Here is a 26,629-nt window from a genome sequence, read left to right as displayed (position 1 = left end):
ACCAAGACCATATTCCTTGGAACTCTCTGGGTACTTTTCATGGTTCCCAACATCTCCCCTCCGTTCCCACCCCTTCTCCATTGTAGATGTAAGCGTCTTTAGAGGACCAAGCTTCACTGTGATTGTATGCTTTTATTTTATTTTATTTTATTTTTTGAGTCACAGTCTCATGTAGCTCAGACTGGCTTAAAACATGGTTTAACTGAAGATGACCTTGAACTCCTGATCTTCCTGTCTCCAAAGTTCTGGGACTACAGGAGTGCACCACTATGCCTGATTCTTCATTGGTTCTTGCGTACCACATTTTTATATGTTTAACATACAGAAATTCGCAATCTATTAACATTTTGGACAGAAAAATTATGGGAAAGTGTCCATGTGTTTTAAGCTGTTAAGTAGAGCTTTTGTCTGTCCCTGAAAGATGCCAACAGCATTTCCCCCTTAGTTATGATAAGCAAAAATGCCTTTAAACATTGCAATATGTCCCCTGGGGAGCAAAAATCTCCTGTTGCAATACCTTGGCTTTGGAAATAAACTCATGTGAATTTCCAAGAAAGTCTTTGGCTCAAGGCACAAACTATTTGATTTTGGATTTTTTCAGGGTATAACTTGTTAAAACTCTTAAAAATGTACAATCTACATTAAAATTCACAATCCATGCCCAGTTTACTCCTGCTTTAGTGTGACGTGCTTGCCATAGCACAGCCTACTGGGCTTCTTACAAAAGAGTTCACTGTCTATCTCTCCTGTACCTGTAGTCAGATTGATACTTAGGACTCTAGGATCAACAGTTCCAGAAGTGATTATCCTGTGATCCCAGTCAGTCAGTAACATCCTCACAGGGTCTGCTTTTGAGGCCTTTTTCTTTTTTCTGCATATCCTTAGGGCAAAGACTGATCTGTTTGGAGTGGGACTGAGGAGGTCTTCTCTCATGGCTTCTATCCAAAGGCAACTGCTAAGCCTAGAGCTCCATCTGGCTTTACTTTCAGAAATGGGACTTGAAGATTTCAAGGAATCAGAATGTAATTGTTTCCTAGTGAATGGTAAAACAGCAAAGACTGGACATCTATCTGCTTAATCTAAGCCCAGACAGATGTTTAGAACTTGTCGTGAAGAGGAAGGTGCTTCGGGAAGAAACTGGATGAAGTCATTGGAAACTTCAATCAACTGAAAACTCTGAAACTGTAGGCCATTCAACTTCTTTACCAAAGAGTGACAATCATGATACCCCTGGCTACAGAAGCACCCAGAAGTATACCTGGGAGATAACGTAAGGCTGCTATATGCTGCCATTAATTTAAACCTATACCATTGGAGCTAGTATAGATGATCATTGGTTAAGAACACTTGACGCTCTTCCAGAGAACCTGAGTTCAGTTTCAGCCCCTACATCTGGTGGCTTACAACCACTTGTAGGTAATTCTGGCTTCCACAGGCACCTGCACTCACACATATGTACCCATACACAGATACATAATTTAAAAACAAAACCTTTAAACTATGATGATGATGATGATGATAAACCCCACAACACTATACTACCAAATTCCCTCATCCCAAAACTCAGATTTTTACCTCCAAACTCAGGCTTCTGACAGAAGGTTAATGGTAAAAATAGGAATAATTAGAGATAAAACACACTCCTTTCTCCATTTAAGTATGCTAATTCACAAAGGTAAAATACTTTATTAAATAGATGGTACTTGGCAATGAGACAGCTTAAAAATATGTTGCAGGAAGTCTTCAAGTACCATGTTTTCTAGACCAGTAGGCAGACAGGATAAAATAGAGCACATGAGGCCCATGGTGCAGCAGAGGTTATATAGGGCCCTAGCGTGAGACCCAGACTGGAGGTTATGCAGTAATCGGTGTGCGCTAGTATCTTAAGCAGTATCCCCCCGCCCCCACCTTTTAAAAGCATATATTGCAGAGCCAGCAGAGAGTGTTGGATCCCTAGAAGCTGGAGTAACAGATAGTGGTGAGCTAACTTATGGATGTTGGGAATTGAACCTGGGTCATGTGAAAGACATCAGTGCTCTTAACCATGGGGTTATTTCTCCAGGCCTACTTTGAGCAGTATTTTTTAAAAAAAATTTATTTATTTTATTTATATGAATACACTGTAGCTATCTTCAGACACAGCAGAAGAAGGCATCAGATCCCACTTACAGATGGTTATGAGCCACCATGTGGTTGCTGGGAATTGAACTCAGGACCTCTGGAAGAGCAGTCAGTGCTCTTAACCACTGAGCCATCTCTCCAGTCCAGAGCAGTATTTTTTTTTAAAAATACAACAGGCTAATAAAACATTAACATAGATAAAGAATACACAGTTCCCAAATTACCCCTAATGGCTACCCTTACAAAGGTTGGGACAGAACAGGTAACTGGACTCATATTCTAGCTGCTGATTTAAGAGATAAACCTCTGCCTGACCCTTTTCTTTTCCTTCATTCTTTCCTCCCTTCCTCCTTTTTTCCTATGGCTGGATACAGTCAGACTCCAGGCAACAGTGGAATTGGGTGACCTAGATCCATGCTTTAGGGTTTTTTGTTTTGTTTTGTTTTAATCGCAATCTCCCAGTCTTCACCTCCTCAAGGTTGTGGTCCAGGTGTGCTCATCATACACAAGCCAGGTGTGGGTGAGGGAGGGGTGGTGGTGGTGGGGGACAAGGTACTTGATAGCAGTGTAAAACAAGACTCTCAGGGTGATGGCCACTCCAACACCTGCTGGTAACTGCACCAGCTTTCACATCTTCATCCTATGGCATACCAGTAGCTTTGCTATTTTTTTGCCCACACACTTCTCAGCTCTGAATTCACAGTTCACAGAAGCAAGTGGTATTCCCAGGACACAAATCAGTTTTAAGAATACTTTATTTTTCGAGATTACATAGTCATTATTGCTGATCTAATACAATCACTTAGACATAAAGATTTCCAAGAGCTTCTCAGAACTGGTGATCCTTAGAGGCTTCGTTCCTTTCAGTAAGATGACAGTAAGAACTAGATGATTATTGGTATAGATATGTGTTTTACATAGATATGTATATATATATATGTTTAGACTTGTCAATGTCAATATATAATTTGCTGGTGTTACCTATTTTCTTTCCATAATTCTCCTTTATTAAAAAAGCTTAATGCAACAATGCATTCTGATTTTTTTAAACCATGACAAAGTTAATTCTGAGGAAACCACAGGAGCAGCAATTTCAGATCTGTTCAGAGAAAAGCCAAGCAGCAACAAAAGCTTTGCAGGAGTGTGTGGCTATGGGGAGCCTTGCTCTCCCAGGAGGGAAACATGAGGAGGGAGGAGGGCAGAGGGAAGGTAGATTAGAGGCATTTTGTTTAACAAGAAAAAGGAAACAATATTTCCACTGAGACAGCAAGAAGACCTTGAAGTAGCACAAATTCATTGTAGATAAATGGTATATTTCCCCTCTGTCCAGGGTCACATAACCAGAGACAACCAGCCTTCTTTTCCTTGTCTCCTGGAAGCTAGAGTGCTTGTTAGAGGAAGAGTTGGAATAAGGATTTTGCTCTTATTCCAAGGTTAGAGGGAACAATGATTTGGTTATAACATTAGGATAGAGCCTACATAGGAGTCCTGGGCTACCTTCTTTCTTTCTTTCCAACTCTCCACAAGCCTGCTGTACTAGGGATTTGCCCCAGGGCCTGGCACATGCTAATCAAGTGTCCTATCACTGACTTATATCCCTATTTCTGGCTATTTTCTTAATGGTTGATGACAAAGAGGTCTCCAGAGAAAAGGGAACAGATGTCATCTGCAACTCACAGGCAGATACCTCACAATGGGCAGCCAGGTGCAACTTAACTTAGAAACCCACATGGCTTTTTTTTTTTTTTGAGCAGATCTCTTCTCTATGGTGTGGCATAGTGTAGTGTGTAAGTACCAGCCAGAGGAAGCTCTGTAGAGAGCAAGACTTTGCAAAAAATCACCAAGTTATGACCTGGGTGTCCCTAGCCAGATATCTGCCTAATGGAATCTGCTCTGGAGATGAGGCACGGAGATATGAATCTTTGCTAAACAGATCCAATTAAGAGGCCAGGCACGGTAGCACATGGCCTCAGGAGGCCAAGGCAGGAGGACTGCCATGACTTTGAGTCCAGCCTGGGTTACAGAGTGAGACTATCTCAAAATAACAACAAACCCCAACAACAATAACAAAAAACCAACACGGGGTGGGAGTGGGAGAGTGAGCATTCTATTCACACACAAATCAGGACTGACTATCTTGGTGAACTCTTCAGTGTTTGTGATCTTCCTTGCACAACAGAATACAGCCACAGACATGCCCTGTTTAGAGTACATCTTCTGGGGTGAGCTGGAATGTATACCATTTCATAAGGTAAACAGCCACTTACCCAGTTCTGTTTCCCTAGCTTAGAAAATAAGGACACTTCCAGACTAGCTTCCGGGGCACACATAAACACCAAGAGACAGTGGAGATGGTGTAGCCAGGGGAGAAGATCTAGTTGAAGATTTTAGTGATTCTGGCTGTCCTCTGTTTGAATGACCTTGATCTTGAGACTTTACAGCAGAACAATGTAAGAGAGACATGGGAAACAAACTGGAGACTTCTAAATAGGGGGGCATGAGAGGGACTCATTCAGCTCAAGATTCCTAGGGTCACTCCAGGTTTTAATTCTTGAAACCAACTGATCCCAGTGGAAACCTTGAAACTGTTCAGTCCATCTCCAAAGAAAATCCAACTCCTGGGTAGAATGAGAAACTTCACACTGTTTACATTACTATTTTATAATGCTGGAGTTACTTAAGAAACTCTCTGAAACAGAATCCTTAAACAGAGGGGCCAGATCATAACAATGCAGCAGCAGCAAAGAAAGATAAGCTATCAGATTGCAGATCTCACTTTCACCACGGCCAACAGCCAAAGGGATGGATGTCTGATGAGGTTCAAACTAGTGCCCATCCCTTTCCCGAGTTCCCAATGATCGAGCACACAGCCTTATCCATGCCAGGCAAGGGCTCTACCACTGAGCTAACCTCCAGACCTCAAACTAGGTTTCATCATCTGGATACACATTACAGTCTCCTGTCTTCCGAAGCCCAGCTCCAAAGTCTTTCCTGGAAAAGACTTTTGCCGACTCAGCTCCAGAGGCCATTTCAGGCAACAACAGAAGCACTGTCCACAAGGGGCTCTCCTCTGACAGTGCCAGTTAGGGGGGCCTCCTAGGAAACAGTCCAGTTAAATGGGAAGGAAGCAGAACTATGGGTCCCAGTGGAGCTGGCTACTTCCTGAGCAGAGTTTAGTAGGGTTAGAAAGCAAAACAAATGCCTGGCCAACAGCAGAGCTGTTAAGATCGTGGAGTCACAACCCTCTTAGAAACAGAAAGCATTGAAATGGATATAGTATTCAAGGAGAAGAAAGGAGTCCTGGGTAAGAGAAGAAGTCCCAGTAGGCACGGATACAGGCACAGCTGAGTTCTTGGTGCAGCTTACAAGACCTTACCACTCCTGCCTCACCAGCCTTTTTGTAAGGAAGGCAGTGACAGTAACTATCAAGGCTGTGGATTCAGGCCTTGTTAATTCAGTGGCTTCCAAAAGGCCTCACCTGGGAAAGGACCAAAGCTTTGAGAAAGGCAGCTGCTGAAATTTATTCCAGAAAACCCTAAGTAACAAGGAGTCTGGCATCCCTGAACTAACTCCTGAGCCTGGAAAGAAAAATGGCCATCGCTGAGGACTCCACTAATGGGCAATAATGCGAATGATGCACTAGGAATGGTTGGCCCATTTCTTTCCTTCCTCAGCCTGTCCTCTGTGGCTCTCACGGCCCCAGGAGTAGTAACCACACTCTGGGCCAAGGCTACAGGCACAGGACTTTAGAGTTTAATAAATAAATAACCTAACACATAGGATGAGCACGGCGGGCAGCTCTGATTGGAGAAGCAGCTTGCTGGGTTCTTCCTTGGATAGTAGTGGAGAAAAGGCTTGGTTCTATTCCTTAACATGTCTTCTGGTTTGCATTACAGGAACTTAATACCTGGAGGGAAAAAGAAAGATGAAACTGACGTTATCTGTTGGTGGGGCTGGAACATACGGAGCCTGTCTAAAGGTGTGACAGGGAGACAAGGGCTTTTCTAGTGTACAGTAAGCATAGATATCTGTGGCTTTTTCATACCAGTGAAAAAAGGCCTTGGGCCATCGAGAAGGTTCAGGATAGAAGCACCTGTCACCAAGTCCATCAATCTCCCCATGACCCACACGGTGGAAGGAAAGTTTACTCCCAAAGGTTATTCTCTGACCTCCACATGTGCAACCAGGACACATGCATCGTGAACATGAAGTGTACTGGCTGGTTCTGTGTGCCAACTCGACACAAGCTGGGGTTATCACAGAGAAAGGAGCCTCCTTTGGGGAAATACCTCCATGAGATCCAGCTGTAAGGCATTTTCTCAGTTAGTGATCAAGGAGGGAGGACCCAGCCCATTGTGGGTCTTGCCATCCCTGGGCTGGTGGTCTTGGGTTCTATAAAAGAGCAAGCTGAGCAAGCCAGGGGAAGCAAGCCAGTAAGAAGCATCCCTCCGTGGCCTCTGCGGCAGCTCCTGCTCCCTGACCTGCTTGAGTTCCTGTCCTGACTTCCTTTGGTGATGAACAGCAATGTGGAAGTGTAAGCTGAATAAACCCTTTCCTCCCCAACTTGGTCATGATATTTTGTGCAGGAATAGAAACCTTGACTAAGGCATACACCCACCTCCACCTCCACACACAATCATAAAATAAATAACAAAAACGTAATTTTAAAAGGCTAGTATTTATGGGGCTCTGGGCAGGGGGGCGGAGGACACTGATGTTTAAAGCAGATCTCAGAGTAGTCTGAGGTGGGAAACATGGAAGAAATGTGCTGGTTTTCTGAGCTCATGTAAAGGGATGTGGAAAAGATGCAAGGGTCAGCTGTACTCTGGGGAGCTCGTCACTGCCCAGCCTCCTCTGATTTTGGGGGGGCCCAAGGCACCTGTAGTAATTAGGCTTGAAGGGTCCATTCTTGTTGAGTCCCAGATACTTGGCTTGCTCGTCTGTCAGCTCTGTCAGGTGGGCATCAAAGGTGGGCAGGTGTAGGCTTGCCACATACTCATCTAAAAAGACCACAGATGGGATAAGCATTCACGTTTCCTATCTGGCTGTTCTCCTCAAGCTAGGCTAAAACACTGGAAGACATGCTCTAGCTCTTGGAGGTGATGGGAAAATGGTTGAGTTTTGCTCTTAGGTCCTCAGCTCTAAGGAATGATTGCCTTTAGCTTCAACTTCCAGTAACTCTCCCTACTCTAAAGCCTTTTCTCCAGAAAAGAAGCACCAGACTTAAAAATGGGAAACTCAACCTCTAGTTTTGCCTTGCTATCTACACTACACTACACTACACTAGAAACACTATGTATATGTTCTAGAAACCCTAACACCCATGGGAATGGGGGGAGGGTGTAGAAATGTATGCTTTGTGTAGGTAATTCTACATCCTTTGACTACCCTGCACTCACGGCTTCATTACACATACAGAGAGAATATGGACTGCTCTATTCATTTAATTCATTTCACACCCTTCCAATCTCTGGTCGTTTTTTTACTGTTTGGTTTTTGTTATTGTTTTGGTTTTTTTGAGACAGGATTTCTTTATGTAACCCTGGCTGTCCTGAAACATACTATGTAGACTAGGCTGTCCTTGAACTCACAGAGGGTCACATGCCTCTGCCTCCTGGGTACTGGGATTAAAGACCTATACCTCCATACCAAACCCAACCAAACTGTATTAAAGGGAATATAGCTACTTGTAACAGCAAAACCAGAGCTGATTTATTTCCTGAGTTTATAAATACAATGTGTCACCTCGGTGCCTGAGATAGGCTCTTTAAAGCTTTAAGATAGTTTAGTGTTTCTATTATAGCCATCACCCACATAATTAACTCTCATCAGGAACCTAAAGCCCTTAAAAGAAGAGGCTATAGCATCTTAGAACTGCAACAAGCCATATATCACAAGGCCAGAGATATTTGGGGGGGGGGGTGTACCTTCCCCCTCCTTTTAGATTTTTACATTCATGATGCCTTAAAATAGAAAATCTTTAAAACTCAATTGGTAGGCCAGGCACATGTTGTCATCCCAGACAGGAAACAGGAGTGCATTCGATGCCAGCCTTGACTACATCGTGAGGCCCTGTCTCCCAGCATACAAGTGAAGCAATGCGACAGGCCCTAACAAAATCATTCTCAGTAGATATTCCAAACCACAGCAAAATGCAAGACCCTCCCTAGAAAAACATTTATGAAAGTACACAAACGACCTTGGACTAGAGTCTAGAGTCCCAGCTCCTAATTTATAGGACAAAGATATATTTTCTTCCCTCCCCTCCCTGCCCACAGCACAGGAAGTTAATACCTCCGAGCTTCAGACAGTGAACTAATTTGGTAAGAGTGGGGAAGAAAGGATAACTTACCCATCTTCTTGGGCAGCAGGTACACATCTTGCTTATAGCGACCCTCAGGAGCGTTGTAAAGTTCTATCAAGGCGAGAGCCTAAAAGAGCAGAAACATGGATGCTGATTCGCCTTTCAAAGCTGTGACAGCTGGCTTCTCTGAGGGCCCTCTTCAGCCCACTAGTGTTCCACTGCAGAGCTCACCTGAGTGGTAGCGGTGATTGAGAGCACAAAGGTAGGCACTGTGGAGCAGCTGAGATTCAGCAGACGGCCCTGGTGATCAAAAGTAAAGGGAAGAAAGGGCATTAGGACCGGTACTGTCTGGTTTTATGTGTCAGCTTGACACAAGCTGGAGAGTTATCATAGAGGAAACGCCTCTATGAGATCCAGCTGTAAGGCATTTTCTCAGTGATCAGTAGGGTGGGCTGGGAGTCCAGGATTCTATAAGGAAGCAAGCTGAGCATGCCAGGGAATCAAGCAAGTAAGTAACATCCCTCCGTGGCTTCTGCATCCACTCCTGCCTCCAGGTTCTTACCCTGTGTGAGTTCCTGTCCTGATGTCCTTTGGTGATGAACAGCAATGTGGAAAGTGTAAGCTGAATAAACCTTTTCCTCCCCAACTTGCATCTTGGTCATGATGTTTGTGTAGAAATAGAAACCCTAAGACCAGACCCTTAGTGGCCTCTGAAGAATGATGGATGAATGACAACCAACTTCCAACTTCTTCCCAACTGAGATTGCTAGACAAAGCAGGCACTCACAAAATAATTAATTGATATTCTTTTCAATTCATTTTATTTCCTCTTTCTTTCTGTCTGTCTGTCTGTCTCTCTGTATAGCTTTGGCTGTCCTAGAAACTTGTTATGTAGCCCAAGTTGGCCTCAAACTCAGATATCCTTCTGCCTTTGCCTCCCAAGTGCTGGCATCAAAGTCATGAGCCACCATATTTTAAATGTTTTAAGATTTTTATCCAAAATGTATTTTAAAAATATTTATTTATTTAATGTACACAAGTACACTCTCTCTGTCTTCAGACACCAGAAGAGGGCATCAGATCCCATTACAGATGGTTGTGAGCCATCATGTGGTTGCTGGGAATTGAACTCACAACCTCGGGAAGAGCAGTCAGTGCTCTTAACCACTGAGCCATCTCTCCAGCCCCCAAAATCTATTTTTTTAACTGATATATCAAAGCAAAAATTATACTACTTATAGGATACCATGTAATGTTTCAATACAAGAGTACATATATCTATTTTCTCAAAACACATCATTTTTAAATCCTTTCTTCCAACTTTTAAAAATCTCCAGCACATGGGGTTGGGGATTTAGCTCAGTGGTAGAGCGCTTGCCTAGCAAGCGCAAGGCCCTGGGTTCAGTCCCCAGCTCCGAAAAAAAGAACCAAAAAAAAAAAAAAATCTCCAGCACATAACAGTTAACCTATAGTCACAGGATGCTGACGTATGCCAGAACTATCTACATTCCCAGCTACCTAAAACTCAGCATCCACTGATCAGCCTATGCCAAACCCCAACCACCCACAGTTCAAACCCTGGCAATCGTGTGTGTGTGTGTGTGTGTGTGTGTGTGTGTGTGTGTGACTCATTATGTAACTGCAAGCTGGCCTATAATTCACAATTCTCCTGCTTAAGCCTCCTGAATTGTTGAGATTATAGAAATGTTCTACTATGCCTGGCTTACCAATAGTCATTCTTCTCATAACTTCTATGAGATCAGTGTATTGAACAAAAGGCTCATAAATTCACTGGATAGCACTATTCTGGCTTACATGGGCATTCTCTTATTGATTTATATTTATTTGGTATTATAAATCACGGTAGATTTAACCTTTCCTTTTGGTGATGATAGTCTTATTATGTACCCCAAGCTGTCTTCAGTCTTACAAGATAGCCAAAGCTGATCTTGAACTCCTAATTCTGTCTCTATCACCTGAGTACCAAGACAACAGGTATGCACCACCACTTCTGGCTGCATAACCAATGTTTTTAGCTCACACAGGATTGAGAATATGCATTACTTGTTTATGCCTGGCTGACTTCACTTAACATTACTGCACATTAACAAATGACAGGAATTTACTTTATGGTAAAACAGTATCCACTGCATGTACCACATGTCTGTCAGTCAGTCCCATTCCCAGGCTCATGTGAACAGCCTACAACGAGGAAGGGAGTGCATGTATCTGATAAGCTGATTTGCTTTCTTGTGATGTATAACAATAGGATTATGGGAACACACAATAGCTTTGTTGTTAAGTTTTTGAGGAGCTCATCCTGTTTTTCATAATTTATCTTTTATTTCTTTGATAATGGAAATTCTTACTGGGATGAGGTGATACCTCACTGTGGCTTAATTTCCATTTTCTGGATGATTAGTGATGCTGAACATTTTCCCCTTTGTCTGTTGGCCATTTGCATGTCTTCTTTGGAAATATCCAAATGACGGCACTGAAAATCTGATAAATGTTCTAAACAATTTCTGGGACTATATAAAAAGGAATAAAGACAGTCATAGGAAACTGATGATTGTGCAAAGGCTTGTATTTCTCTCAATTTTCCCATTCTTTGTAGCAAAATAACCCTTCTTCTGAGGGTTGGCATTCTTTTGACTGTCTTAGGAAAGGAGCAGTGAGGGCAAGGGTCAATCTCTCCAGGCTGGGAGGGAGACAACTATGGATTTAGGAAGCTGTGATGATTTTTGTGCTTCTGTTTGTTTCTCTGCTCCAGGGGCAGGGAGCCTTGACATCTGAGTGGACAGTGAAGACAGTAAGAGAGCTAAACCCTGCCCCATGCTGTCTTTTCTTGCTTTGCTTCCTAGGAAGCCTGACTACTGTTTTTGCTCAGCTATATAGCCAAAAACACCTTTAGTCGTGGCTTTTATCACCAAAATTGCTAAGAGGGACCTCCCAGGGCAGTTTAGAAATGTTGCCAGACAGGGGTGACGTCAAGGCTATTAATAAACATTTAACAACCTGTTCTTCTCCGAGCTATACACACGCCTTCCCAGACATGCCCTAAAGCATTCAAGAATGTCAGCTAAATGAGGACAAAAGATAAAAAGAACAGTAAGGGCATGTAAAGTTGGCCATGTGTCCCTACCTAAGATGTTGTTTACATTTTCATACTTGGTTTCTTTGACAACAAGAAACAAAACCAAAGGAAACTGAAACCTAGGAAAAGTCTTTTTATCCCCTTGTTATTTAGGGCCTTTGCTTAAAAGAAAAAGCTTCATGGGAAAAGAAGCATCACCAGCACCCAGGAATCCCAGGGTAGGTGGGCAGAGGCTTCACTGCAGGAAAATGGTAGGACAGAGATAAAGGCTACAAGGGTTGAAAGTCAAGACTAAGTATGAGGACCAGTGAGGTGGCTCAGCAGGTAAGGGTAACTATTGCCTGCCAAGCTGAGGACCAGCTTTTGATCCCTGAGACCCACATGGTGGAGAGAACTTACTCTTGCAAGTTGTCCTCTGACTCCACAAGCACAAAGGTAACATGTACAAGCTATCCCACCCCCAGCCCCCAAAGGGCTGGAAATCTATAGCTCGGTGGAGTGCACAGCTCAGTGTTGGAGAGCGTAGCTCAGTGGTGGCGTTCTTGCCTAGCATGTGTACATGTGTGAGCATGTGTACATGTGTGAGCATGTGCACATGTGTGAGCTAGATGAACAGGACGGGGAACTATCCATCAAGCAACATTAACAGAAAAAGCTGGGTACCTGCTACATATCTGGCTCAGTTCATCAGTTCAAAAGACACTAAAATAGAGACACTAGCAGCAAAGACACGACTCCCCAAAGCTTACCAAAGACAGCCTGAGTTACAGCCAGGAATATCTACTTTGCTTACTGATTAAACCCACAAAAGACGTTCTCTCTCTGAGCTGCACTGACTATCTGCTAACTCCTTCAACAGTAATAATAGTCATCATCTGACTCAACCTGCAGAGTGACATGGAGACAGGATAATTGGTGAAAGTGAGGAACCAGAATAGGTTCTTAATTGCTGAATGAAAAGACCTTTCACAATTACAAGTAAAATCCATTGGTAAAGTAGTTAAACTTGTGCTTAAGAGACAGAGTTGAAAGGATCAGGGAACACTGGGTTGGGAGGGGAGCAGTGCTGTCAGTGGAGTTGCTTGTCAGCTGCCTTGGTCTTACCTCTGCCAGCAGTACTATCCTCTTGCCATCAGGCCATATCACATGGTCAACTTGGGATCTTACTCTCTCCCAGGTCAGTTCTGGGGTCCGCAGGCTGGCCTGGAACACACACAGTGAGAGCATCATTAGCTGGGACAAGTCCCCCACATTGGGGACAGAAAGAAGTTGAAGGGAGCCATTTTAAATAGCAAGTCAAAAGAAGCAACCAACATGCCAGATGGAGAATACCTGTCCTGGGTTGGTTAGGACTGTTCCATTTCAGGGAATTTAATCTTAGGCCCAGCCAGGGAGGGATCACTCAGGAGGTCATTCCACAACATATACTGTGCGCCCACTCTCTGCTGAGCACAGTAAAAGGTGCTATGGGAAATACAAAAGAAACCAAAGGCATGGTTTCTGCCTTCAGAAAGCTCACATTTTAGTTGGGGACACAAAACAATACATATGTGAGAAGGAAATACAAAGCAACATGCAAACGAGTGCAGATTCATACGGTGCAAACTGAATACATAAGTGCTGAGGAGAGAAAGGCAGACCAGAGCCAAGTGGATTAGCTGGAGAAGGCTGAACGCCCTGAAGAGCATGCTGGGGACCATGGTTCTGCCCCCATGGCCCAAAGTCCCGGTTTGCACCTGCTCAAAGGCTGGTTTACCCTACAGAAGCTCTGTGCCCTAAGTGTCAATGTGAGGTAGCTTTCAGAGGAGTGCAAGTGGTAGAGTAAAGCGCCCAGTGGCTCACCCTCTTTCCACTTCTGTGTATTGTATATTCAGAGAATAGAAGGAAAGTTCATTATCAGCAGCAATGGAATGACAGGCACAGGCTGTGCAGACTTAGACAACTACCTCCTTCTTCAACAAGCAATGGCTGAAACAGAAAGGGAGTCCATATTCCCAAACTACCCAATCGTATTCATCTGGTACAACTGGAAATACTGGTAAAAATACACTGCCCAATACTAGACCTCAGACGAGAGGAACAGCTCAGTTACACAGCAATTCTAGGCACTGTGATAAAGGACAAACGCTGAGACAAGACTGTGAGCCCTTTCTGCACAGACAGTACCCAGTATCATTTCATTTTTACATTTCCAAATTCTCTCCAGACATACAATGGGGTGCCCACTTAATGTTTAGAAAATCATTCTCCCCCTCCCTGGAAATAACAATTGAATAATGCAAGAAGACATATAATTATATTTTAGAGTACTCAGAGCTGCACTGATTCATGCTCTGGATCATCATGTCTTTATTAGATATGTTGGAAATGCAAAGTTTGAGATTAAGTTTCATAAATGGATTCAACCATTCTAAAGAACTATTTGGCAATAACTACCCAAATGTTATAGATAGCTGATTTTTATCAATTAGTTTAATTTTTAGACTCCTATGACAAATATTTATTCAAGTCAAGAATTTAAGCACCTAGGAATTTTAATATAAACCAGGTGTAGTGGTACAAGCCCTTAATTCCAGCACTTGGGAGGTAAAGGAGAATCAAGGGCTCAAGGCCAGCCTAGGCTATATTGTATCTTAATAAGCAAAACCAAATGAAGATTGGTCATTCTAACATTACTCATGCTAGCAAATAAGCACAGACTGACAGGGAATGGCCAAGTACATCAATTCCACTGGGTTTATGTAATGCATTAGGACAGAACAGGAAGACAAAGAGGAGGAGGAAAAGGAGAACAGGAGGATGAGATAGTAAAGATGATGACCATAATCAGCAGAGGCCACAACGACAGAAGTTTGAACTGTGGCTCAGTGATGCGGTTCTTACCTAGCACCACAGATTAAAAAAGTTACAAGTAAATGACATGAACAGAGATAAACTAATTGAAGCCAGCAGACAACTGAAAAAGTTAAGGATAAATACAAAATATATCCTTTAGCCTTTGAAATTATCATATGGAGGAGTATGGCCACCTTCTGGCCAAAGCACACAGCTCTGTGGCAACACATGCATTTTACATTGAGAGAGATGTTTACTAGTTCAGAATTTTGTCGTTTCCTAACATTACTCTTCCCGAGGAAAAGCCATCCTGGTGACAAAGAACTGACAACATGATACCCAGAGTCCGCCATCTTAGGAAGTGCTCCTTGGGAAGAACATGCTGGAATCAAGGAAGGGGCAGCTGTTTCGAACGTAGGAAAACAGTGCTGAGACGAGGCAGTACAGTAAAAGGTACAGGGATGGCTGCAATACAGGCAAAACCCCTTGATGTCATTTAAAAGGAGGTTTAAAAAAATACTTGGTGGGGTTGGGGATTTAGCTCAGTGGTAGAGTGCTTGCCTAGCAAACGCAAGGCCCTGGGTTTGGTCCCCAGCTCCGAAGAAAAAGAAAAAAAGAAGAAAAAAAAATACTTGGTTAACTTATCTCCAGCACTCTCAGGGAGGGTCCATGTCCTCCCTGTGGAGATGTCTATTTGGCAGGTGTGCTCCTTTCCTACCCTATGGCCAGGACAAGAACAGCTCTTAAAATCGACCAACTGAGGGAAGGAGGTCAGTGGTAAACATGTGCTTTGGGGTTCAATATGTAGAACTACCACTTTATAAGGGCAGTGGGGTGGGGGCACTAAACTGTGCACTGGTCACTCTACCAGGAAGAGGGTTGCTTATGCAGATGCCGGCTCCAACTGTAGGCACGTTCCCCTGTAACTGTATTATGCCTACACATACTGATTCTACATGATTCCGAACAGTGCATAGCATCCCCCTGCCCCCACTCCCACCCTGCAGGGAGCACAGCTGTGGTTCCAGTCCTTTAAAACAGAATCAATAGCAAGCCTTAGTTAAATAATTCTTTGGTTAGAGAACGGCCCTGAGAGCATGTGTATATAATGCTTCATCACGTGAACTGTGAGGCTGGCGATCACAGAGGCCTTCCTTCCATGTGAGACAGGAGATACGGAAAAGGAGGAGTTGGCCATCAAGTAGCCTACAGCAGTCTCTAGAGTTCACCGAATTCATATTTTTCAGGAAAAAAAATTACAGCTTTCTAAATGACTAACATTTTTCATGACCTATTCTTTCCTGAAATATACAGCAAGCAATATTTCAAAGTTAGGTAAAACCAAAAATTCCTACCCAAAGAGGAAAAGAAAAACCTAAGTAATTTTTGGGAGAGGAGAGATACAGTCAGGGGCTTACTGCACTCCCAGCCCTCAAGACTGGGGCTCTCTAGGTAGCCCAAGCAGGCTTCAACCCCATCCTACTCCTCAACCTCCAAGTACTAAGATTTATTCTAAATTATGATCACAAAACTCTCTGGCTAGCCAGCAGGTGGATCTCTGAGTCTTCACAGAGAGAGACCCTGGCTCAAATACAAAACAATACAAATCTAACTGGATAAATGTTACATAGAGACTTTCTTCTCTAAGTTTAGGTTACAAAAGATAAGTTATCTATCTGGATGAATATTTACCAAATAATTCTACACAGAGACATTGGGTGACTTACAGAGACTCACTCCTTTCCTCACATTTTACATCTAGCTGACTTAGCAAATTCCACCGCTTACAACATGGAGTCTTATCAACTCTACTGTTTACCACTGAACCAAGCCAGCACCTTCACCTCTCAAAGCTTCCTGCTGTCCCCATGCCTACTCAAGCCCAGAGGGTTTTCTTTACACAAAAGCCAGACTGGTTTATAAAAAATATACTTCAGATACATTTTGTTATTTATTTGTTCAAATTTGTCCAGGAGCCTCTTTTCTACTTAGGTAAAACTCTAGTGACCATGGTCCACAGAGCTCTGCCTTACTCAGCGCCTCCTTGGGCTGCCTCTGTCTTGTTCACTCTGCTACTGTCGCCAGACTTAATCTTTAAACAATTTATATTTATGTATTTACTGATCTACTTATTAGTCTCTGTGGATATGTCGGCACTCACATGTGTGTGTGGAGGTCAGAGGATCATGGATGTACAGGAATTGCTTCTCGCTTCATCTCAGGTCTCCAGGCTTAGCTGCCAAGCGCCTGCCCATACCTGCTGAGCCGTCTTGTTTTGTTTTGTTTCCTCTTTGCAATGGTGAGGCAGAACCCAGGACTGTGTGCATTCATCCCAGACAAGTGCTCTACCACTGAGCGCTCCTGCTGGGCCGTTTCCTCTGAATACAGAGTACTCACTCACATGTCTTGCTTTTTCTCTCATTCAGCCTTCCCCACCCCAACATTCTATCCACAAAAATACTTTCCTTGACCATTTCAATTAGAAGAGTGCTCCCAACACCCTCCTCTTGCGTTTTCATTCAATAGAATACAGATGATAACTGTTGACTTATTTATTATCCATTTCCCACAAGAATATAAACTCCATGAGCAGCAAGACGTGGCTCAATGCTTTTACTTCATCTAATTAAAAGTCAGTACAGAGCAGGCTGAATATTCAGCATACACTTGCTAGATAATGAATGAATATCCTGGTTCTAATTATTGGCTGAGTTTGCTCGCGCTCGAGCTCTCTCTCTCTCTCTCTCTCTCTCTCTCTCTCTCTCTCTCTCTCTGTCTGTCTGTCTGGAGTTAGGATCTTATTATGCAGCCCCGACTGGCCTCGAATTCCCAGCAATCTACTTTAAATTTTGTTTTACATGCTCTCTGACAGTACCATCACACACTAATTTAACTTTCAAAAGCCCTCTGATCAGCATCTTTTCTGGACCATTCCTTATGACACAACGAAGTCAAAGAAAAGAGGGAGGTGTCTCTTGGCTCCAGATGTAGCAAATATGGGGTCTATATAGCAATAATGGCAAAACCAAGCCTAGTTTCAACATCCAGGGTGATCCTTTTAAAGTAAAAGTCATCATATTAAAACTAAGCCAGAAAGCCTGCCCCACCTGGGGATCCAGCCCATATACATACAGCCACCAAAACTAGACAATATTGATGAAGCCAAGAAATGCATGCTGACAGGAGCCTGATATAGCTGTCTCCTGAGAGGCGAATGCTCGCAGCCAACCATTGAACTGAGAACAGGGTCCCCATTGGAGGAATTAGAGAAAGGATTGAAGGAGCTGAAGGGGTTTGCAACCCCATGAAAACAACAATGCCAACCAACCAGAGCTCTCAGGGATTAAACTACCATCTAAAGAGTAAACATGGACAGACCCATGGCTCCAGCTGCATGTGTAGCAGAGGATGGCCTTGTTGGGCACCAATGGGAGGAGAAGCCCTTGGTTCCTCCAAGGCTGGACACCCCAGTGTAGGGGAATGTCAGGGTGGGAAGGAGGGGGGTGGTTGGGGAGGGGGAACACCCTCATGGAAGAAGGGGGAGGGGGATGGGATAGGGGGCTTATGGATGGGAAACTGGGAAAGGGAATAACATTTGAAATGTAAATAAAAATATCCAATATCCTGACAATGAATGTTGAGTTTCTAAAAAAGAAATATCCCCTAAAGTCTAAAATTTCAAAAACCTGAATATCCTCAAATTACAGCCCTTGATTAAAATCATGATCGTATAAAGCTGAAAGCAACAACAACAACAACAGCAACAACAACAACACACACACACACACACAAAAACAACAAATCACCACCACCATCATCACCATCATCACCACCATCACCACCACCATCACCACCATCACCACCACCATCACCACCACCATCATCACCACCACCACCATCATCACCATCATTACCACCATCATCACCACCACCACCATCACCACCATCATTATCACCATCATCACCACCATCACCATCACCACCACCACCATCACCACCATCACCATCACCACCACCACCATCACCACCACCATCACCACCACCACCACCACCACCATCACCACCACCATCACCACCACCACCACCACCACCACCACCACCACCACCACCACCACCACCACCAAAACCCTCCAATGGCTCCGCTTCTCAGAATATCACTGTTTCTTAGCATGGGCTGTTAGGCCGTCTAAAGGGTCTGGCCTGTTACCTCTCAGACCTCATCTTCCTTTCCCGTCTTGTGCTCACTGTGCCATCTACATCAGCCTCCTTTCACCCCTCAAACAGAGCAGGGCTCCGTCTGCCTCAGGACATGTGGACCAGCTACGGCTGCTGCTTATAGTGCCCCTCACCGAGAGGTCCACATGCCTGACCCTTTCCACCTCAGCTCCACTGTTTAAAGAGCAGCCTAGTTCTCCATCCTCTCTGCCATAATCTACTCCTCTCTCCTCTTTAGAACTTTACTTACTATGCTTAGTTCTCCTTCTCACTTAAGCATAAACTCTATGAAGTAGGAACCTATGTGCAGCAGGCATAGAGCAACCACACAATAATATTTGCGATCGAAGGCAAACGGTCTTTGACCTTTATTCTAGAATTACTCATGTCTAGCCCATCTTTAACAGGAAAACTAGTTATTGGAGCCAATACACCTGAATTTTTTTGTTTTGTTTTGTTTTTCTGAAACATGGTTTCTCTCTGTTCCTATGGCTGTCCTGGAACTCATTCTGTAGACAGTGCTGGCCTGAACTCAGAGATCCACCTGCCTCTGCCTCTGCCTCTGCCTCTGCCTCTGCCTCTGCCTCTGCCTCTGCCTCTGCCTCTGCCTCTGCCTCTGCCTCTGCCTTCTAAATGCTGGAATTAAAGGTGGGCACATACACCAGCTCAAATACTTGCATTTTGTGCTTAAGTTTCATTTTGAATCAGCTGATCAGTGTACTTAATATCTATACTTCCCAGTTTAAAGTTAAGACTAAGTCTCCCAGAGTAGTCAAGGGCATGGAGTGAGTAAGAGTAAAGGTGTACAATAGGATGACCGCATCCATTATGCAGAGCTTCCTGTGCTTTTGGAGAGAAAGTCTTCCCCCTTTCTCTTTGACCATGTAGTAAAGGTGCCCCTTCCCTCATGGTACATAACTGGAATGTAAGAGGCCCTGCCACTGCCAAGGAACCAACTCTCAGCACGTTAGTGACTGTAAGCAAACTACGGTGACAGGCAGTGATGCTGCACGCACCCAGGCCCCAGAGCAACAGGCTCTGGGGGCTATCTTGCCATCTTGCCGCTGCTTCCATCCTTCTTTCTGGTGCTGTGGTGTGGGGATTAAACCTGGAGCCCTGTGCATGTGGGGCAAACACTCTAACATGGAGCTACACCCCGGGCCAAATATTCCTAATAACAAAAGAATACAACACAGGGCTAAAAAGAAATATTATCTATCCAACAAGGCTCTCAGCATCAGCTGGTCCTTACCTGGAATGCTGAAGCTCAAGCACAGCAGCCCTCGGTGAGACGAAAGCCTGCTATGGTTGAGCCAGTTACCCACAGAGAAAGACAGACGTGCCATAAAATGCCATAAAAACCTAAAGTCAAAGTCACACTGAGAGATACTTTGGTAAGTCCGGAGGAAACGAAACACCTCTATTAACTGCTACTTGGATAACTTATTAGAGGTTTGGTTGGGTATAATCGGATGTGGAACCACAGCAATAGCCGTCCCAGGTTTAAGAATATACACTGTTACACAGTGGCTCTGGATGGAAGGAGGAACTTAGAACCGTCACTGTGATTTGAGAGATATGTTAAGGGAGGCCTAGGCCAGGGGAAAAGGAGAGAAAAGAAAAACCTGCAGTGTTTGATAGATACAGCCATTCTAAGACAATGTACGCATCCTAGCCCACAAATCTCTCTCATTTGAGTGTTCCCATGGGCCAGCCTACTTATCTTCATGCAAAGGAAACATCCCCATAATACTGACTCCATTTTGATTCATACTGAGTTTATCCAGCTACCAATTCTTAAATGGAAAGGAATGTTTCACAGTATCAGTAGGTAATCAAGCTTGGGTGTATGGAGGCAATCATTTGAAATGACTTTGGTGAAAAAGCTTTATTTTGCCCCTAAGCAGAGGTCACAGGGCTGGAAAGTGAACAGACATGAACTGTTCTAGAATACTCATGACTCATGTTCAGACTAACTGATGCCCCGGCCTTTTCTTCTTCTGGTTTGTTACTTGGGAAGGAGAGAATGAATGAAAAACAAGAAGGGTCCCAGGTGGCTGGTGAGGATCTTACCACATCAATCTCAGTGTTGGAATGTCCCATGTTACAAACGATGCAGCTATTCTTCATACGGTCCAAGTGCTCTCTGGTTACCACGTTCTTGTTCCCTTAAAAACAGAAGAGACAGACACATGAAAAGGAATGAAGTTAGACCCCACATCATATAATATATAAGCCACACAATCTATATATATATAAACAAATTCTATATGGATCATATCTTAAGAGCAAAAACTAGAAAAACTCTTAGTTTTTAACAGAAATGTTAGAGGAACATGCAAGTGAATTCTTGTGGCCTCAAGTTCTGCGACCGTCTCCAGCTGTACATCACTTTAAACATAAACAACAGAGGACAAAGAGAGACTGGGCTATATCAATAGGCATACAAGTCCTTGCTATAAATGACCTCACTAAGGAAGTGTTTAAAAGACAACTTAGTGAATGGAACAAAATCTCTGTAAACCAAACACTGAAATGGGATTTCTATTAGAAATGCATAGGGGAACTCTTACAACTCAGCAATAAAGACAAATAATCCAATTAAAAATAATCTGAAAGGATTAATGAAGGTATCAATGGCCAAAAAGCACAGAAAGAATGGAGAGTATCACTAGCCATCTAAATTTATGTTCACTGGGACAGCCATAATAAAAAATACAATAATAAAAGTGTTGTTGAGGATGTAGAAAAGCTGGAACCCTCAAGCACTGCTGGTACAACTGTACAAGAGTTCTATTGTTTTGAAAAATAGTTTGGCAACTCATTAAAGGTAGAGTTGCCTTTAATAATAAAAGAATATGACAATATTTTTATTCCTGGTTACACAGACTAGAGAAAAGGAAGCAAGTCCACAGGAAGACTGGACTCACTGTCGGCAGCTGCATCATGACCATCCCAAAGTGACGCCAACTCAAATCTATGTATGCTCATCAGAAAAGATAGTGTGTGGGACAGCACACACAGAGGAGGAAATATTAACATGTTATTACATGGATGGAACCTGGAAGCATCATGTTAAATAAAAGAGGCCAGTCACAAAGGACTACACAGTATATGACCTCATTTTACATGCACAGACAGAAAGATCAGTGGTTCTTAGAGTTACAGCAGGTGTGTGAAGGATGTCAGAAAGTGACCATTTATGATGAAGGGCTTCTTGTGGGCATGATAACATTGTAGAATTAGACGACGGCATGCTCTACGTCTTTAGTGCACTGTTCAATGGTGAACAGTGTGCTATATGAATTCTATCTCAAAAAGTTGTAACAGCTGTGCAACCCTGTGACTTTCTCATTAAGTTTTGCATTTGGCACTGAGGATCACCCTTAGGCCCTGAGCTACACCTACAGACAAAGCTGCACACGGACTGGTGACAGGCACAGCTGGGACTCACCCCAGTTAGGCTACTAAAGATAAGTCCATTCAATCCTTAGCACAGGGAGGAGGGGAGGACCTATGGGCTGATGGTAAAGTCAGAACAGCTCTTCATAGTCCTGCCCCTGTGCCCAGTTCTTGCCAGTATAAAGGATTTCATTTCCTCTCTTTAAGAGAATTATAAAAAGCAAACCAGAATTCCTGTGATTATGGTTCTAATATACAATTGTAATGTTTCTCAATCTGAGAAACTAGCCTTTTTGAACATTCATCCGTAAAATTAAAAATCTACCTGTTTTAAAATTAATGAAACCACTACCATTTATTCTATGAGGAATTTTGTTTTTTCCCTGTCTTAATTTATAGGGACTATACAGATGCATATTTGCTTTTTTGTTTTTTTTTTGGGGGGGGGGGCAGGGTCTCACTATGTAGCTCTATGTAGACCAGGCTGACCTCAGACTCAGAAAATCCTCCTGCCTCTACAACACTAGTGCTAGGATTAATGGCATGTGCCACCATACCTCAAATATTTGCTTTTAGGATGAACAAGAGTCAGCAGGACTGAGAATGGAGCTCAGTGGTGGAGCATGCACTCAGCATGCTTATGTTATCATCATGGCCTATGCTCCTCTAGCTTGTAGCTATGTCTGAGGAGGCTAAGGATAGGCAGAGACACAATAGCAATAAAGGATGGAGAGAAACTTCCCTTCAGGGATGACCTAAAGGTCTATTCTTGGGCAGAGCTCTAAACAGGAAAATGTGAAAGAGAAGACGAGAGTGTTTCTGTCTGTTTCTGACTCCACAGTGCTGAAATTATAAGTGCATACCACTGTGCCTGGCTTTTTAAAAAGATGATTTATGTAATGTGTATGAGTGTTTTGCCAGCATGATGCATGTGTACTGCCTATATGTCTGATTCCCACAGTTAGAAGACAGTGTCAGATTACCTGGAACTGGAGTTATGGATGGTGGTGAGCTACCACGTAGGTACTAGGAATAGAACCTGGGTCCTTTGTAAGAGCAACAAGCATTCTTTAACCACTGAGCCACCTCTCCAGTCACCCATGCTTGACTTTTTTCTACAGGTTCTTGGAATCAAATTTAGGTACTGATATTTATTAAGGCAAGTATCTTACCAAATAAGCCATTCCTACTTCTCAACCCCTTTCTCTCGCTTTAATGGTTTGGCTTTATCCAAAATATTTTTAATCACCCCTCATTTGCTCCATGAAAGCATTTCTACATCCCACCCCACTGGATATACCACAACCATACCTGTACAAGTAATAACAATGTCCACTTGCCGGATGACTTCATTTAGCTTCACTAGTCGAAATCCATCCATACTGTAGAAATAAAGCAGGACCAGTTAAACTCAGCCAGCGGATGGGGAGTCTTCCCTTAGAAGCTAGCACCGAGCTTTTCAGATAGTTCCAGTGTCTTTCTTGACAGCTGGAATGCTTCTGGTCTGTTTGTTTTGTTTGTTTTTTAAGACAGTGTCGTGTGTAGTCCAGGCTGGCCTCAGAATCAGGAGCCTCTAGCCTTTTCCTCAAGTGCTGGGGTTACAGGCATGTGTCAGCACATCTGAACTGGGCTACTCTTCAGTCAAAAGTCCAAACAATTTTCCTAGTTTGTATAGGAGAGATGTAAAAGATCCTTTTGCGTCTTCGGAATTATTTCTTCCAATAATAGTGAACCAAGTAAGGGCTACCATGAGATTCCCAAATGAATTTCTAGAAAATGGATTTATTCTCACTGAATTTGTTCTAAGGTCACTGATTAGCTTCTGGAAAAAAAAAACAAAACCCAAAGGACTTTTCTCAGTGCCTCATAGTGCCTGATCTCTCTGCCACATTAAGCATAACTTGCCTTGTTTAAAGCCTAATTCCCCATGTTCATATAGTGCTGGGGGTTAAACCCAGGACCTTGTACATGCTAGGTGACTGTATCCCACTTGGCTACATTCTAAGGAGTTTCCCATGTTTAAGCAGAGGAACTTGTGGGGTTCTTCACCGGACCCTTCTCTGTTCTTTCAGTACTCATGTTTATTCTGCCTTTGGCTGCAAATCACCACTCACATGACGGGCACATCCCCCTGAGCCCAGTGCTGGGATTAGAACCCAGCAAACGAGTCAGAGCTCTGCATCCATCTACACTTCAGCTACAGTTTGTATCTTTAACTTACACGGCTGGGGGCTTCATAGCCAAGGACTAACTACTCACCCAGATATCGCAAATAGTCCCCAGAAGGATCCCAAACTTGTTTGAAAACAAACTCATTATCCTCTCCACACTCACCTACTTTTCTTCTGTTTCCTACCCTGAGCATCAGCATTACTGATAACCCAGCTCTATGAGCCAAGTAACTGTTTCTTCCTAATTGAAATTGTAACCAAATCTTTTTGATTCTTTTTCTTAATTCCTTAAAAGCCTCTTGAATTTATGGCCCACAGAATCTTTTTGATGGTTTTGAGACAGGGTCTGAACTTACTTTGTAGACCAGGTTAGCCTTAAACTTGAGGTAATTCTCTTAAGGTGCTGAGAGTATAGATTTGTGGGCCACTGTGCCTAGTTCTGCACCCTTTTATCCCTGTATTCTGGCTTTACTAAAGTCAGGTCAGCAATGCATGGCCCAATCTCACTGACTCTAGGTTATAACTCTCAAAATCATTTTGCAGAATGATTTCTCTAAGTGCAATTTGGAACATTTTATTTCCATGTTTAAAATACTCTAGGATAAGACCTAAATTCTTATACTGATAAATGATTACACTGCCATTTGATTCTAACCTCAGATATTACCATTCCCCAAATTATCTAGTCTGTGAGCTCCTGAAATATGCTGTGCTATCCTTTCTTTGGAGGCTAGGCTCTTGCTCCTTGCATAGGACACATACTTTCAAACTGGGGGGGGGGGGTAAAAAAAACCCCCAAAACCATAAAACAAAAACCCTGCACAAGTTTTTTTTTTTTTTTTTTTTTTTTCGGAGCTGGGGACCGAACCCAGGGCCTCGAGTTTGCTAGGCAATCGCTCTACTGCTGAGCTAAATCCCCAACCCCCCTGCACAAGTTTTAAGTGTCTTCCTGACATTCCTGTCTACAGTGCCGCAGTCTCTGTTAAGACGGTTTTCCGAGCACTTACAGCACTGCACGATGTTTACAGTGCTATCCACACAGCACAGGGGTTATCTGAGTTCTTTTCAAAGCAGAGCCGCCTCCCTCCATCTATCCTCTCATTTACCCTCAGCACAGAGTTTGTACTGCAGGGATGGCACAGTAAGTTATGGGTTCACAGCTATGAGACAATGTGAATGCACTGTCCTTGGCACTGTCTTGTTCCGACTTCTATACCAGAGACAGTACCAGAGAGGTGACGGTCCCTGTGTACTGAAGCCAGCTACAGAAAGCCAGAGGTTCTACTGGAGAGCTCTGCTTTGGCAGTTTATGGTTCGGCTCTGTGAGTGGTAGGACAAAGGGGACAGGTGTTACTCCAACCTTATTCTAGCACAGTGTCCTTCTTCCAGAGGTTTAGTGGTAAACACTGAACAGAAAATAAAAAAATGTAGATATACACTACAGAAACTTGGACTTGTAGTAACTTTTAGTGACTGTGGTGTTTCTCATTCTGTGGATGATGGAAATAATCTTAGTAACAGTTAACACTTGGTGACTCAGTTCTCACAGAACTTTAAGGTAAGGATGATATCTATATTTTATTTGTTTTATTTAACTATTATTATTCTTTAGACAGGGTCTGACTATATAGCCCTGGTGGTTTGGAACTTATTATGTAGACCAGACTGGTCTTGAACTCAGAAATCCCTTTGTCTCTGTCTCCCAAATGCTGGGATTAAAGGTGTGTCCTGCTAGGATCCACATTTGAGAGAGGAAAAAGAAACTTAAAAATTTTAAGTTTAGATGCGAGCCTTAAGAATTCTAAGAACACCACAATTTCTCACACATTCTATTTGCCTCAGACTCAGGAATACTAAGATTAAGGTCTGAGCCTTAACAAAAAATACTGGTGTTTGTGCGTGCGTGAGTGCGTGCGTGCGTGCGTGCGTGCGTGCGTGCGTGCGTGCATGCCTGATATATGCGTGAAGGTAAGCACAGGTCAAGGTTCACCCATGGAGGTCAGAGAATAACTTTGTGAAGTCAGAGACTGAAATTAGGTCATCAGGATTGTGCAATAACCACGTAGTGTAGTAAACCATTGTTCTGGACTGCCTTTTCTCCTTTGATCATTATTTCCAAAGGGGTGGGGATGACATATGAAGAGAGACATTAATAGGATATTTGTCCCTCAAACCAAAGCATTCCCTGTTACTATTTCAACAGGAATTCTAAATTTCCACTTCTCTCAGAGCAGAACTCCTTGACTTTTGCAAGGCGGACGCTTAGCGTTCCCTTAGCAGCTCCCCTGGGCGTGTGGGTGTAAGAGGGGGCACCACAGTTGCACGGCAGCACTGCAGCTGGCCATGCAGAGGAAGGCAGGCACCCTTGTCGTGCTTACCAGGCTTGCAGGGCACAGATGGGATCAATTTCAGTTACGTACACGACGGAACCCATGGCTTTCAGAGCAGCACAGCACCCCTTTCCTACCTGAGCAGTGAAAGAAC

The 26,629-nt window shown here is 43.4% G+C and overlaps 1 protein-coding gene across 5 annotated transcripts in view; it reads right to left on the bottom strand.

The window, feature by feature from the left end:
- Positions 1-2,858: 2,858 nt before the first annotated feature.
- Positions 2,859-26,629, bottom strand: part of Ahcyl2 (adenosylhomocysteinase-like 2) — a 149,757-nt gene continuing 125,986 nt past the window's right edge. For all 5 annotated transcript variants that reach the window (NM_001173510.2, XM_008762771.4, XM_063285981.1 and 2 more), the window contains 8 exons: positions 26,524-26,612; positions 23,286-23,356; positions 20,646-20,740; positions 12,627-12,725; positions 8,657-8,725; positions 8,474-8,552; positions 7,001-7,121; positions 2,859-6,028 (listed from right to left, as the gene is read on the bottom strand). In NM_001173510.2, the coding sequence (NP_001166981.2) occupies positions 6,022-6,028; positions 7,001-7,121; positions 8,474-8,552; positions 8,657-8,725; positions 12,627-12,725; positions 20,646-20,740; positions 23,286-23,356; positions 26,524-26,612 (630 nt within the window). In that variant the 3' untranslated portion in view covers positions 2,859-6,021. The remainder of the gene's footprint in view (positions 6,029-7,000; positions 7,122-8,473; positions 8,553-8,656; positions 8,726-12,626; positions 12,726-20,645; positions 20,741-23,285; positions 23,357-26,523; positions 26,613-26,629) is intronic.

Source organism: Rattus norvegicus, chromosome 4, assembly GCF_036323735.1.
Source record: "Rattus norvegicus strain BN/NHsdMcwi chromosome 4, GRCr8, whole genome shotgun sequence".
Taxonomy (NCBI): domain Eukaryota; kingdom Metazoa; phylum Chordata; class Mammalia; order Rodentia; family Muridae; genus Rattus; species Rattus norvegicus.
The sequence above is the reverse complement of the archived record's forward strand: the minus strand, read 5'-3'. Positions and strand labels throughout refer to the sequence as shown.